The sequence below is a fragment of the Scomber japonicus genome, chromosome 3 (assembly GCF_027409825.1).
Source record: "Scomber japonicus isolate fScoJap1 chromosome 3, fScoJap1.pri, whole genome shotgun sequence".
Lineage (NCBI taxonomy): Eukaryota > Metazoa > Chordata > Actinopteri > Scombriformes > Scombridae > Scomber > Scomber japonicus.
In genome coordinates this window covers 2,399,537-2,414,081 of record NC_070580.1, presented here as the reverse complement: position 1 = coordinate 2,414,081, position 14,545 = coordinate 2,399,537, and the positions used below count along the sequence as shown (strand labels likewise).

Below are 14,545 nucleotides of genomic sequence, written 5' to 3'. Positions count from 1 at the left end.
GGATTCTGTAAACTCGGAGCGATTTTAGACTTTTTTTTTTTTTGATTTTCTAACACCCCTAAATTTGATCTTAACACCCCTAAAAATAAATGATAAACCCTCCATAGTCTCTAAATATTGTGTGGGAAACAATGAATGATTATTGGGGGTTTTTAAAACACTTGCAGGGCATTGAATGTCAAATTCTCATTAGGAGCTGAGCCCCTCTAAAGCTCTGATCCTAGTCCTACAATCACCCTGTTGTAAACCAACAGTCATACTACATATCTATGAATCACTACGGGTCAAAGTCACAAGAGCAATAACTTTTCTTTAAATGACCCAAAGAAGACCAAACTTACCCAAAGTACCCATGTTTAAAAGGCTGTGCCCCTGTGCAGCTTTCGCTAAATTCTCTCATTTCCGACGCTGTCCTTTACATGTGAACGCATCATGCTCAATGCCTCGTCCTACACGAAGAGTGAGACAGATGACAGCACAACGTCTAACGGACATTTCTTTTAGTTTGTTGTGTTGTGTTAGAGTTTATATGTCGCTATGAGAGCTAGCTGCCAGGTGTAACAGGCTGCATGAATGTTAAGTCATTGTATTATGCTGGTTAATGATGCTGTACGATACTCTTTGCTTTAAAAAACATGCGGCCAACATTTTTTACTCAGTAACGGATGTGATTTAAAATGTAGCGAAGTACAATACTTCACACAAAACATACTTAAGTAAAAGTAAAAGTACATATTTTTAAAACTACTTTAAAAAGTACAAATACACAAAAAAGCTACTCAATTACAGTAACGTGAGTAAATGTAATTCGTTACTTTCCACCTCTGCACCTCACCTGCCAAGAAGTTCCCTCTCTTGCTAGCTCCAGGACTCCTGGGATTGATTCATTATCCTGCTACTGGAGCAGTTTATTGTTTTGGCTTTACCTGCCACATTGTTAGCTAGCATGATACTAGGAACCCGAAGCATGAGTCCTTCTGTTTTTCCTACGTGGATCTTTCTGTCCATATGTGGTCAGACTTGCCAAGTTTGTGTTGCTGGTGCAGTTTTAGCCACCAGAATCTCTTGCACCAGGGTGACGTCTACTTTCTGAGCAAGATTATGCTAACAGACTTTTATAACATCTAGAATTGACTACTGGAAAAGCACTCTTTATGGCACACCATCCAAAGTCTGCTGCTCACCTGCAGAGGAGCTACTTTGAATATGTGATTAATGCTGTGTGCCACCTTGTTTTTTTAATGTGGTTGTTTTTTTTGTATTTTTATGATCCTTTTAGCTCATGTAAAGCTTCTTTGAGTACCTTGAAAAGCACAAAAAAGTATCATTATTATTATCATTAAAAGGAGTGTAAAGGGGCGTTCACACCAAAAGCGTCTGACGCAAATTGAGCAGCAAGTCTATATAGAAAATCAATGTAAATGGCACGATAACACGCAATTTCATATCAGGTGGCGCCTGAAGCGGCACGAATAAAGTTGGAAAAATTGAACTTTTCAGGCGACATTGGCTGCGACAACCAATCCAATGTCAGATCCGTGACGCAAGCGCGAATGAAGCGATGATCCAAAAATTGCTATTCATGATCAAGCGGTGCAATAGAAGCGATTCAGGCAATTTTTTCACGTCAGACACTCTTGGTGTGAATGCAGCTTTAAAGAGGAAGGCAAGAAAACTCTTGACCTGTCACCAGCAAATACAGTTGGAACAGCCATTTAAGTTGGAATAGAGTATGATGAGCCCCAGTCTCATCCACACGGAAAGATTTTGATTAAATAAATCCTTTGTTTAAGTCTAAATTATAGAGATTATCCTGCTGATTTTACTGATTTAACTAAATGCACTTTCATATAATGAATAGAGGGTAAGGTGTGCTTTTCATTGTGGGGCTCTCCTCAACTTCAGTCTTAAGAACTGGTCACAGCTGAGTACACGTTGACTGAAAGGACCTGTACAACCCCCCTCTCTTTCTGCAGCGTCATCCCCCCTCCTCTCCCCTCATAATGACGCATTGTCCACAAACCACACTGAGGCCAAGTGAACAACAGGGGCCCACGGGCACTCTGGGTCCAGTCTGAGAGCCCCCAGGGGATGAATCAGCAGAAAGTAACCACAGGAACAAAAGAACTGAAGGTTGTGGATTCTTTCGGATTCTAAAGCGGAAACAAAGCAGTAAGTTCTCTTCCATGATTGCTTGATCCTTTTTGTTCCCTGATGTTGTCTCTGTTGTGGTGACAAAGTACAGTGTAATCACTTCTGGAATTCTTAATTCTTTCTGTGTGAAGACAGCTTTACTGTGCAGGATTACAAACTGCTCTGTTTTCATAGTTTTACAATGACAGAATGGTACTTTGTATTACACACTGTAGTTCAGTAGTTTAACTTGCACATACAACTAAAATATCTGCACATCTAGTCTTTAGATGACTAAAGAATGTCTACTGGTTTGACTATCATTCAGATATACTGTAGCTGTTACAGACCTTTGTGCTGTAATCAATAGCATGACAATGGCCATTGTGTAATCACGTCCATTTATGCACAGGATATAACTTAGAACAGTATAGCCACAGCTCTCTTTTCACCCAGGCACTAATGTCTGTTGAGCTGTCCCAGCAGGCCAACACTCACACAGTCATGTCAGCTTACAAAGCAAACATTCCTCTGGCATTCTGACCAAACTGCCAACAATGCTCTTTTGGCTCATTTATCAAAAAGTAACAGCACTGCTATGCACACATTTAAATCATCTCAGAAGGTGAACAGACGTGACAAAAAGATAATTTGAGTTGAGTCTAAAAAGGGAGTTGAGGACTTCCACATGCAACAGTTCACTTTAGGAGTGTCAGTAGTAGGGGTCCTGAAACAATTTGAAAATATAAAACCAGGTCACATGTCAGTAGAGTCTGCTAACAACTAGTCCAGTGGACAGAGAGCCTCTTTTGATGCTGCCAATTAAATACTCACTTTATATACATTTTCATTTTTCATTGTATTATTATAATCCTTGTCTGAGACACAATGAAGGGGGTACAACAGAACAACCCTGTCTTGATGCTTGCAGAGTTGGTTTCCATATTTGAGCTGAGGATGTCTCTACACTCTCTGATGGTGGCTCTAGCCATGGCCCTGATCTTCTTGGACCCATGCCCTGGCAATGCAGCCCCTCCACGTGAACCAGATGATGAGGGTTTTGACATGGAGAACTATGATCTGAACAGTGAGACAGACTGGGAGAACCTGGACATCAACATTTATGGAGACAGTTATGATTATGAAGAATTGGACCAAGAGGTAAGAGGGAGAAGGGATAGAGTATATAGGTGTGGGCCAACTCAACAGAAAAACTCTGCTGGTTAAAAACAGAAAAATAACTATTTGTACATTCAGATAACTCCTACATCTATTTTCTAAGTGCTACACTCCAATGAGCAAAGGCCATTACGGATGTTATATACCAACTTGGCCCACATATGTGCAAAAAGCGAGTCAGACCCAAATGTTGACTGGGTAAAAGAGGTGTGATGAGGTCATTGAGCACCACCTGTCTAGGGGTTACTGAACAGAGCAACACCTGCAAAAGGCATCTGGGTGAACTGTATCACAAAGTCTAAGGAGTCAGCCAATGAGCAGACAAAAGAACACACTGGGCTTGCAGTCTGTGACAGTTAGTAAACTTCCTTAGGTTTCCTGTGTTGTCTCAGTAACAGCAAAATGCACACATGGACACAAGGAATGAAAAACACCTCTCCACTTATTTTTCATAAGGAGGATGGAAAGTTATCACCCTAGGTTGAAAAAGAACAGATATAGTCACAGCTTCACTGCACCCCAGGCATGGCTCAAAGATCCCAAAGATATTTGCCATCTTTGTCAAATCTGTAGTGATGTGTACTCTATTTGTGGTGTGATATGACATCAAATTGGGTTAACCTGTGCATTTTATGTGTAACAGCACCCCAACAATTTGTTTTCAGCACACATACCGACTGCAGGGTGGGAAATTTGTAGTACTGCTACAATTATTAAAATGTGTTCTGTTGCGTCAGAATGAAACGTCAAACATACACTGTACCAAAATACATTTAGATTGAAGTTTTCCAAGTATGTTGCTTATCAATTAGTATGGGGCCCAAACTGCTGATTATTTTCATTATGAAGTAGTTTTTAATTTTAAATTCATTATCCAATGAAAAGTAATGTCTATTGCACATGTCGCACATATTGCATGTTACATGAGGTAGATGTTGGATATTGTTAGTTTCCTTCATTGGTTTACAAATTAGGCTAAATCCTTTTTAAACCTGTAACAAGCCTTGTAAAGCAAAACGAGTTATTTATTTACAGTTTAATTTAAAGGTTGAATATGTAGAATATTTATTAAAAGCTATATTTTTTTTTTTAAATAATACAGCCACGGGGCGTTTTGAGGGGTACAGAATGAAAGTATTGCATAAATAAAAAAAATTTAGTCTGAATTAATCATTTTAAAATTTTTTGACGGGTTCGACAATGACGTTCTGACACGTTCTGTGTACATTGTACCAGCCATTTAGCGGCCGGAATTGCGGGTTGCCAGGGTTGTCTGTTGTTCCGGCGCAGCTACTGTAGGCTGGCACTGGGTGAAATGGAGTTGTAAACAAGCAGAGCCGTGTTGGACTTACTAAAACCAGCGTTTTTTGCTCTCAAGTACAACTTTTCATCACAAAACTAGGTAAGACAGAATATCTGTTAGTCGCTGTAAATAAGTGGTTGTTTACCTTTGTATTCTTTGGCTGCTGGTTCACTGAGTTTTTAATAATGGTACTGTTGAACTTGGCAGGGTCTTAGCTTTCATATGAGATGCTATTTGTTTGTGTACCATGAAGTATCAAAACGGTAGCAATGGAAATGTGGAGAGTGGGTTTACTTTCTGACGCTATTCGGATTTTGATATTTGATCATTAATATGCTTGGTGTTTGAGTTGTGTTTGGTGTGTGTAAAAATGACGTGCCTGTAGCGGAGTTTCTCCTATTTAATTTGATGTGCAGTATGACTGTATTGCTACATAAGTAGGGGATCATCCCTATGTTCCCCGGGTCCTATGTCCCTATATCCTACGCTTTGTATGTTACCGGGGAACATAGGGATGATCCCGTCTACAGTTAACCAGTTAGCTGAGTTATTCGCCGAGTTAGCAGATGAGTTAGCCGCCGAGTTAGCAGCCGAGCTAGCAGCTGAATTAGCCGCAATTGGGGAACATGGGACCCGGGGAACATAGGTACGCTCCCCAGGTTTAACTGCTACTCCCATTGGCGTTACAATGTAATGTACCTTGGTGGTTTCAAGTCAGTTACAGCGAGGGTATGTTCGCTTCCTGTTTTCAAAATAAAAGCACTAACTCTATCGTTATGGTTTTCTTAATAATAAAAGGCAACGGGTGTTTTATTTTGTTAAAATGACCTGAAGTGCGTTACTCGCTACGGCTAACTTGAGTGGCTCCGAATTCGCAGGAACAAAACTTTAAGCAGATGTTATTTGGACAAATTAGCGTCACATTGTGGATCTAAAGGGCTACTTTCTCGCCTAAAAAGGTTAGACATGTAGATAAAGTGGTATATTTACAGAGTTAGAGCTAAAATAAAATCCGGCACCGGACCTGGCAACCCGACTGCTGGAATTACTTTTTGGTTGTTGCGACTACGATCTCGAGACATTAGATGGCGTTGTTCTGCTCATTCTACATATTCTACCTTTAATCTTAAAATTAATTTTTTAAATCTTTTGGCCAGGCTAAAGGCTATGCTGGATCCATGAAAAACAAAAAGGTTGAACAATATTTAAAGCAAGCAAGAAATGTTAATGACCAAAATGTGTGCACTCAAATGAGTAAACAACGTCTCAAAGTGTGTGCTATATGAAAAACAAAAAGATATGTGTGCCGTTGAGGAAGATCAGCATGATCTTTGCAGCCTCCCTCATCACACACCAAGTTAAACCATCCGACAGCGTACCACTCAATACCAGCAGCTTGGTTCTTCTTTACAGCCCCTGTTGAAAGAGGATGTACATCACTTGATAAGTGCCGGTGACAGAAATTCTCTATTTTCCACTGACCCAGCTAATAACCCAGTGATCTGATTACTGCTTTAAAGGGTTGAGAAGAAAGGTATGTCTAACGGGTCTTTTTTCTGATCCATTCCAGTTTGCCCTATTAAAAGCCCTCGTACAAAATCCACATCCAATCCAAATCCAGGTTTGGGCATGCTTCAGACTTGTGATGTGAGTGGTATCAGAAGTGAAATTGGAGTGGGACAGTGCAACGATCTGTCCTTTCCAACCTTGGGGGGGAAAAAAAGAAGCTCTTTCCAAAATGTATCTGCTCTACTCCCGTAGCGCTCCGCTCCACTCACCAATTTATCCTTCCTTAGTTTTATCCTTGGCCTGTATTTTGGGCCAACATTTATTTATTCATGCTGACCATGTCCCTGGCCCTTATTTGAAGAAATATGGTATTGTTTTATTAACAATTAAATTGATCATGATCCATTTAACAGACAAGTAGGACACATGAAGTGTAACAGCCAGAAAGCCAACAGTTTTCTTTGTTTTTATTGTAGGACCAGGTTAGGGGGCATGCTTTCAGCAATATACAATAAGAAGTCAAAAATCTAATTGTTTTGAATTTTTTTATTGATCAGTAATGACCAAGTGAAAGTACAAGCAATATTACAGTTAGTGTCAAAAGCAGTCTAGGCTAGTTAAGACTAGGGGTGACTAAGATTAGGGATGGCTGTGGCTCAGGAGGTAGAGCTGGTCGTTCAAAATCGGAAGATCCGTGGTTCGATTACTCCAGTCCGCATGTCGCTTTGTTCTTAAGCAAGATACTTAACCTTGAATTACTCCTGATGGCTGCGCCAACAGTGTATAAATGTGTGTGAATGGTAAGTTTCTCTCCTGATGAGCAGGTTGGCACCCTGTGTGGTAGCTCCTGTCACCATTTTATAAATGGGTGAATATGACTTGTAGTGTAAACATCCTTTGAGTGGTCAAAGTACTAGAAAAGCGCTATATAAGTACAGTCCATTTACCATTTACTCACATTAGCAACTACCGAAGCACCCTGACCCTAACTGTGTTGATCAGAAGTATTTCAGACACTAGAAGCTGTGATGTTTCAGTATTTACAGACCAAACTGATGTTGAAGTTTAATGTGCAAGATGAGCAACTTTCATTACACACAGCAGGGAGCACAGATCTGAAGCCTAAAAGATTTTACTCTGGGACCGACACAGAGTAATATGTGTGTAAGTATTTCAAATAAAAGTAGATTGATGTTTTGAGTAACTTGTATAAACATATATGTTTATAAATTAATAACTACTGGTGCATTCAAATAAACCAGTCTTTAATAGAATTACATTTTACTGCTATCATGAACCTCATCACTATTTCATGTAACTTAATCTGTCAAATTTCAGTTCATTATTAAAAAACAGTTTAGCCCTCAGACAAACAAAAATGTCCTTACAACTTGTGACAAAATGGAAAACATTGTTTTAAAAAGTTTAAACATGAAATGTGTTGTAACAAATGGAAATAGAGTTTTGCTTGGCACTGTTGGCTCATAGCTGGAGTGTATGACTTTCATGTCCTGCAAAAACTAACATAGTGCTTCATTTCAGTCAGGAACACTCTTGTCATAGATCAAACCATTTATTGCAACAAATAGAAATGTAGTTTTGCTTGACGCTGAAGGCTCCACTCTAAAATGCTCCTTGGATTAGCCAGCAGCATGCTAAATTAACCAAAGAGCACAACAGGGAGCCTACTATTTGTTTTTATGTTTTTCTTATTATTACTTCAGTCTGGTGCTGTTCATCTCTGTGCAGAATAATGTGTGTGTAGAGTCTGTTTTCACATTCAGCAGCTGAAGGAGGAAGGTTTCTCTGTGCTCACCAGTGGCGGCTGGTTAATAGGCCTACGGGGCGCTGCAAATATGTCTACTTAAACATATTACTTAAACATAGTAAATATAAATTAATTAGATAATGCTAAATAATTATGAAATAGTATGTAGTTTCAGGAGATGACGTTAAAGTGGAGCAGCGGAAATTAAAGAGTATTTGTTTCTCTACAAAAACATAATTTCACAAGACTTTAACTAGAAGACAATAAGAGGATAAAGCAGTTTAGACCGGACCGGCTTCAGCAGCAGCAGGTGATGGAGGACGAGCTGAGACCCGGAGCTTCTACTGCTACTGTTATGATAAATGGAGTTGGCTAGCTGGATGCAGTGTGAGTTATTCTTTTATTGCTTTATCTGTTTACTCATTTAAAGTGTCAGCACCGAAACGTTGTGGACAACGACAGGGGAACGAGACCTAAAACATCTTTCTGAAAAATGCAAACACTAAAGTAGCTGCAGCCATCAAGACAATAGCATGGAGCTAAGTTGTTTTTAGCCTTTCTTTTACAGTCTAGCAGGCTTTAGCAGGCTTAGCATTGCTGAGCTCTTTCTGCAGCTGGCCACATCTGGACCGCTATGCCAAGCTCTAGAAGAGAAACATAGATTCAGTCCATATCAGTGGCTGCATCCAGCAGCTCCAACAGGACATACTAAAGATCAGGTAGTAGCTGCATTCCTGTTATTAATATTGTAAACGGTTAAAAAGACTTTATAAAAGACATAACTATGAAGTGTAGAAAATTAAAATGCATAAATGCAGGAAAGGAATGATGGAGGTAATGTTGACTATTACAGTTGATTTGAGGTACATTTCATTATTATAACAAGAAGTTAAGTTATGCCTTATCAGAGCGGTGTATAGTGCTTAATGCGCCATCTATTGTCATGTTTAGGTATTGCAAGAACTAACATATTACAGTAAAATCAAGATTTTATGACACAATAAGTAAAATATATGTGGTGGTGTCTCTTTTTAAGCATTTTACCTTATTGATGACTCTGCTTTAACTGCTGGTATCTTTAGGTGATTGAAATGGGCATTTTATCATATCTAATTATAATTTTTTATTCCTCTCTCTGTGGGTCAGAGATATCATACAGAGACAAACCAGGGGACATTATAATGTGTTGTGTTGCTTTTAGATTGGTTTTCCTTTCTTATTTTAATTTTTTTGTTATGGTATGAAGTGGTGCTACGGTTTGTTTGACACTAACCCTAGGACCACCAGCACATCAAACTGCGCCCCCCCCCCCCCCCCCCCCCTCAAACATTTTTGTCACCTGCCGTCACTGGTGCTCACCCTTAATCTCAGTTTAAGAAGTGATTTGTGAGATCACAATTAGGTTGGAGTCAGACGTGATCCAGTATGTAACTTACAGAAGTGTGATATGGAGTCTTTTTGGATTTTTCAGTGAAACAGAAGACAGCATTTGTTTAGCTAATGCACTTCTGAAATTAAAAAACAGCATATTCATATGTCTGGGTGGAATCTTAAAAAAAACAATGTCTGTATAACCCGAATGACAGATTGAAGTGGGTACGGTAGCTCCAGACACTCCTGCACCAGCCAACCAACACACAGCTGAACACCATGAGGAGGAGGTGATCCTGGCCACCCTGCCTCCATCTCCTGTCACCCTGGACTTCAAGGGACCAGGTCTCTTTGGTCCTGAAACTGGACTGGGTATGTCAAAGGAAGGACTGGGTGTTTATCTATGTACACAAATGTCTGACAATCTTTAATATGAAAAGCTGTTATATTAGCTCCCTCCATTTCAGTGTATTTGAAAAATGCAACACAGAGCAATGACTGTAGGTGTGGCCTCATGGCTATGTAGTGTGTGATGTGGGAATGGCAGTATGTAGCTAGCCTATAGCTCTGCTGTTTATTGTGGTTAATATTATCATTGTCAGCCCTGACTACTTTATGCTTTGAAATAGCAAAGTAAGTTATCAGCATTTACAACCACAGAAGAGCAATACATCTTTCCATTGCCACAATTCTCTGAGTAGCACAATGTCGCCTCTCCGCTAGGCATGGGCCGGTTACCGGTTTCAAGGTATATCACGGTATGAAAAAGTCTAAAATGTTCTGTCATACCGTTCCTGCAGAAGAAGGTCCCAACGTTTCAATTAAGTTGCACTGTTGGTACAGTATGGCATCCTAGTTGAAGCCAAATGAGTGCCTGTAGGCTACTGTAATTGCTGCAGTAGCAATGCAACTAAATAACCTGATTTTGTTGACTGGCTCAGACATTGTTGATTTGGTCAATTTTCTCGATTTTTGTGCTTACTCTGTGGGTCAGTGCGCTACGTAGTGACATGGTTTCCTTTTTTCTTCTTCACAATTTTAACAAAATGGCCTCTTAAATGGTGGTTACACTTTGAGACACTCCATGTGGTTCACTTGACTTGACATGATTTCCCAAATTATATTTAATGTTTAAAACTTTTAATTAATATGAAAGAGTTTTAATGTAAGATTATGCTAAACTACTTGATGTGGTGGGGCAAGTGTCATTTTTTGTTTCAAGTTTTTATGGTTACACCACTGGGACATTTTTGCGATAATCCTCTAATATATTCTCTCAAAATGGATTAAAAGCAGAAGTTTTATACTCATTCCACGAGAAAATAATGTGTGCAAGGTATTCATGCATTTATTTTTAAAGTTTAACCCCTTTAAATTTGACTAAACCACATGGAAACAAAAAAAGTAGCGTTACGTCATTGACCCATAGACAAACTAAATTCATTGTGATCAACAACCCACATGTGATCAGTACCACATGTTGGAGCCAAAAGTATAATTTGATAATTTACGGAATTATGTAAAAGATTATTATTATTTTTAAGAATTGACAGTCATTGATTTTAGTTCAATCAGTTTGTGACATGCATGCACTTTGACGATCAGCTGATTGTCAGTGGGACCGTCATACTCAATCAGCCAGCTGATCAGGATGTAATTAATTGCAAGTCAGGTAGTATCTGTTGGTATTTAGATAGATAGATGAGGAGCCGTAAGTGACAGTCGCTCTTTTGGTTATGTAGCAATACGTTTTTTTGACCACTTGAATCTAGATACTAGATACAAGTTCATTTTTTGTCCTTTAATTTGACGTGTCTGCTCCTCTTTGTTTGTCAAGACGGATGGAAAAACATGACCACAGTGACAGTGTTTGAATGCAAACGGAAAATAAATACACAACAAAAAGGAATCGTGGACTCTGTGTGTTGTCTAAGCGTGTCAACCGAAGATACAGACCAAACAAGGGACCATACACTATTGGAAAGTTGCAGCTTTACCACATTATTTTGTAGAAATGTGGAACAACTTCAGTGATGTTGTGGAACAGGAGTCGAGTATTGTTACTTTCAACCATGTCAGTCAGGACAAAAGTAACATGAGTGGGTCAAAAGTAATGCATCCATATAAACTTGAATATTTCATGTGGTTCTTGTTTTTATTAAAAGTATCTGAATGTCTTTGTATATATATAATATATAAGTGCAAACATATGTCCCTTATAATAAACATATTACATTGTCAGTGTTAAGTTGTAATTTCATGTTCATTCAAGTGTTTCACATCAACAGTATGAACAGTAGAACTTTGAGGTTAACAGTGTAACAGATAAATTGTCTTTGTTTTATTCATTGCCAGCTGTGTCAGATATAGTGCTCTGTGCCCTTTGTGAGCTGAATATTCTCACAAACAAGGCATTCCTCATCCTTGACCTGGGAAAGAGATAATATTTTGTGTGGATTTTTGTTTGCACATGTGGCACTGTCTTCTGTCTAAATGCAGGAATGCCTACCTGCCTGTTGTGTGTATGTATTGGAGGGAGTGTGTATTGTGACGACACCGGACTGGAACAGATCCCACCACTGCCGAAAGACACCACCCATTTTTATGGACGCTTCAACAAGATTCGACATGTCAAGAACACAGACTTCATCAACCTCAGTAGGACACAATGAAGTCTTTTGTAAAGTCTCAGATAAAAGCTTGTTCAAATAATGGTAGATATAGTATATGTTTTTGTTTGTTTAACAGATAAGCTCCAGTCTATTGATCTAACTGGGAACCAGATCTCAGAGATGGATGAGGATGCGTTTCGCTCTCTGCTGCAGCTCCATCAGTTATTGTTGGCTGATAACAATCTGCAGGTCATGCCTGAGCTGCCAGTCACCATGAGGCACATTGATCTACGCAACAACAGGCTGATCAGCCGGGGACTGCACACAGAAGTGTTCAAGGTAGACACCCTACTTAGACTTTTAAGAAGCTTATTAGATTTGTTTATCTGTCTCTGATTTCCACTGCAAGCAGTTGTGTGTTGGATGTATTTAACTGCAGTATTATTAACTTACCTGAGCCTAACTTAGCCTGGTAATAGTGTGGTTGTGACATGAGTTTTGCCGGACCACATAGTCATTGTCTCCTGTGAAATTCAACATTGTCGGAGGTAACAGGGGCAGCTTCACAGATAATCGCTACACAACCGTGGCCAAGTGTGGCTTGTGTCAGCGGCAGTGCTGCCTGACACAGTGCCATATCTGCCACATATAGGAATCTGAATGAAAGAAAAACAATCACGCCTACACAGGCTATACTTTTGTTTCCATGTTAGTATTGGTTCGCAGTTTCTGTCCCCACCCTCTCTGAGACAGATTTATTGATCTGTCTGTGCCTTACAGTGATGGCAGACTCTCAGTGCAAGGAGGTCTTGGCTGTAGCAATCTGCACTCTCTTGGTGAAGAAGGCCATGATGGAGGTGATGCAGGCCAATCAGCAGGCTGTTTTTCATTAACGTTACTTAGGTGGGATACTCAGCCTGGTTTTGGATTTGAGGGGGCTCAACAAGTTTTTGAGGCACCTGCTATGCAAGTTATTGACTGTGCTGAGGGTTCGACAGGCCATACTTCAAAGCGACTGGGTTGCCACAATTGACCACGAGGATGCGTATTCTCAGATCCTGATAATGGGAGGGGCACAGACACTACCTAAGGGTCACCACTGGACCTTTGAATTCTGTGTCCTCCCATTTGGCTTATCACTTGGAACTGGAAACAGTTGAGCTGAAAAGACTTTTTCTCAAGATAGCCTTCTTATTGGAAGAGCTCCATGTCCTTTCAGTGCATGAGGAATGCTGCCACGTCTTGCCAGGTGCGTTCAAATCCTGCAATCCACAGTAAGGTCTGTTCCGAGTCCCACATGGGTCAGTCTATTGAGCTGTGCTCTTTCTACACTCCTCGGGACAGTGAAGGGTTGAGGGAACTTAGTACCTCATGGATTTGTGCCCCTCTGTCTGATATGTATATGGCAGTGTCTTGGTTAACCCATCCACCTTTATTAGGTTCTACTGCAAGAATGTGGCAGCCAGCACATTCACTGACCATGTGCTAGGCTTAGTGAAGTAGAACATAGCCAAACACACCTTTTCTTTTCTTTCTAGATTAGACATACCTAGCAGGCTAGGTGACCTTCCACCCATTTCCATAGTGTATATTTGTAAATAGTTCCTTGGTTTGAGCACGAGTGATTCTGATGGCGGTGACATCTCATTCGAATTCAACTGCCACACTCCCACAGGTGTGGCTTGGTGCTTGGCAGTGTGTGTTACAGAGTCCTTGTTTTGACATGATATATATATGTTTAATATAATGACAATAAAGCTTTATATCTATTCTACATGGTAACCATCCATAGTGTAGAGACTATCTCTCTTCCTATGGCAGCCATAAAATGCTTATATATAGCCACTGCTTGCCAACATAGGTAACAGGAACAGAGTCCTCCTTTTATTCTTCTTGCGCAATACATCTGAGTATCCTTGGATGGAAAACATAGAAAATGTAACGACCATGCTTGAATTCAATAAGTTGTTCAAGATGTAGAAAGTTGACACTCAGTGGGTACTGTGCTCCCTGTTATGAATATTTTCATGGGTTTCCTTTTCTTTTTTCTCTGTGCAGGATATGAGCCAGTTAGAATTCCTCTATCTGTCCAATAATAACCTGGATTACATTCCTACACCATTGCCACTGAGCCTGAGACTGTTACATCTGCAGGTAGGAGCACACACGTCTGGCAAAACTAAGTAGAGTGTACAGTAAAATGTAAAATGGCTAAAAGTTCAACGTCCTTGTACCCCTCCTATCAGAACAACAGCATTCAGTCTTTGCATGAGGACACCTTCTGCAACCTCCATGATCGCAACTTCATTCGACGCAACTTGGAAGACATTCGTCTGGATGGCAACCCCCTGAACATTAACCTGTTTGCTCAGGCCTACATCTGCCTGCCACGCCTGCCTGTAGGGAGTCACTGACGGCTGCATATATATAACATGGATGATGTGTGATTTGAAGGCCGTACTGATCCAAATATTTTAAACACCCAATACTTTATCTAAACATTCAATGCTGGTTTTTATTCCAAAAATGTGTAGTATAGTGGAAGAAACAACCCGACTGAAACTGATATCTGTAAAGCTACATTAAGTTATGTTTTGACCACTGGTGTATATCAAGACAAGCTTACTAAACATGATATACAACATACATGTTGCCTACTGACACAACTAG

The 14,545-nt window shown here is 39.9% G+C and overlaps 1 protein-coding gene across 1 annotated transcript; it reads left to right on the top strand.

Annotated features, from left to right (window-relative positions):
• The first annotated feature begins 2,052 nt into the window (after nucleotides 1–2,052).
• Nucleotides 2,053–14,289, top strand: optc (opticin). The gene is made up of 7 exons (XM_053315940.1): nucleotides 2,053–2,172; nucleotides 3,067–3,294; nucleotides 9,479–9,635; nucleotides 11,763–11,921; nucleotides 12,012–12,214; nucleotides 13,934–14,029; nucleotides 14,122–14,289. The coding sequence occupies exons 2-7, from the start codon at nucleotides 3,091–3,093 to the stop codon at nucleotides 14,287–14,289; spliced, it is 987 nt and encodes a 328-aa protein (XP_053171915.1). The 5' UTR covers nucleotides 2,053–2,172; nucleotides 3,067–3,090.
• Nucleotides 14,290–14,545: the final 256 nt, after the last annotated feature.

What these genes read in the sequence shown, in the direction of transcription:
- optc (XM_053315940.1), top strand. Translation starts at nt 3,091, where the DNA reads ATGTCTCTACACTCTCTGATGGTGGCTCTAGCCATGGCCCTGATCTTC. An exon ending in ATGAAGAATTGGACCAAGAG is followed by an intron (nt 3,295 to 9,478) that starts GTAAGAGGGAGA and finishes CCCGAATGACAG; the next exon opens with ATTGAAGTGGGTACGGTAGC. An exon ending in TGCACACAGAAGTGTTCAAG is followed by an intron (nt 12,215 to 13,933) that starts GTAGACACCCTA and finishes TTCTCTGTGCAG; the next exon opens with GATATGAGCCAGTTAGAATT.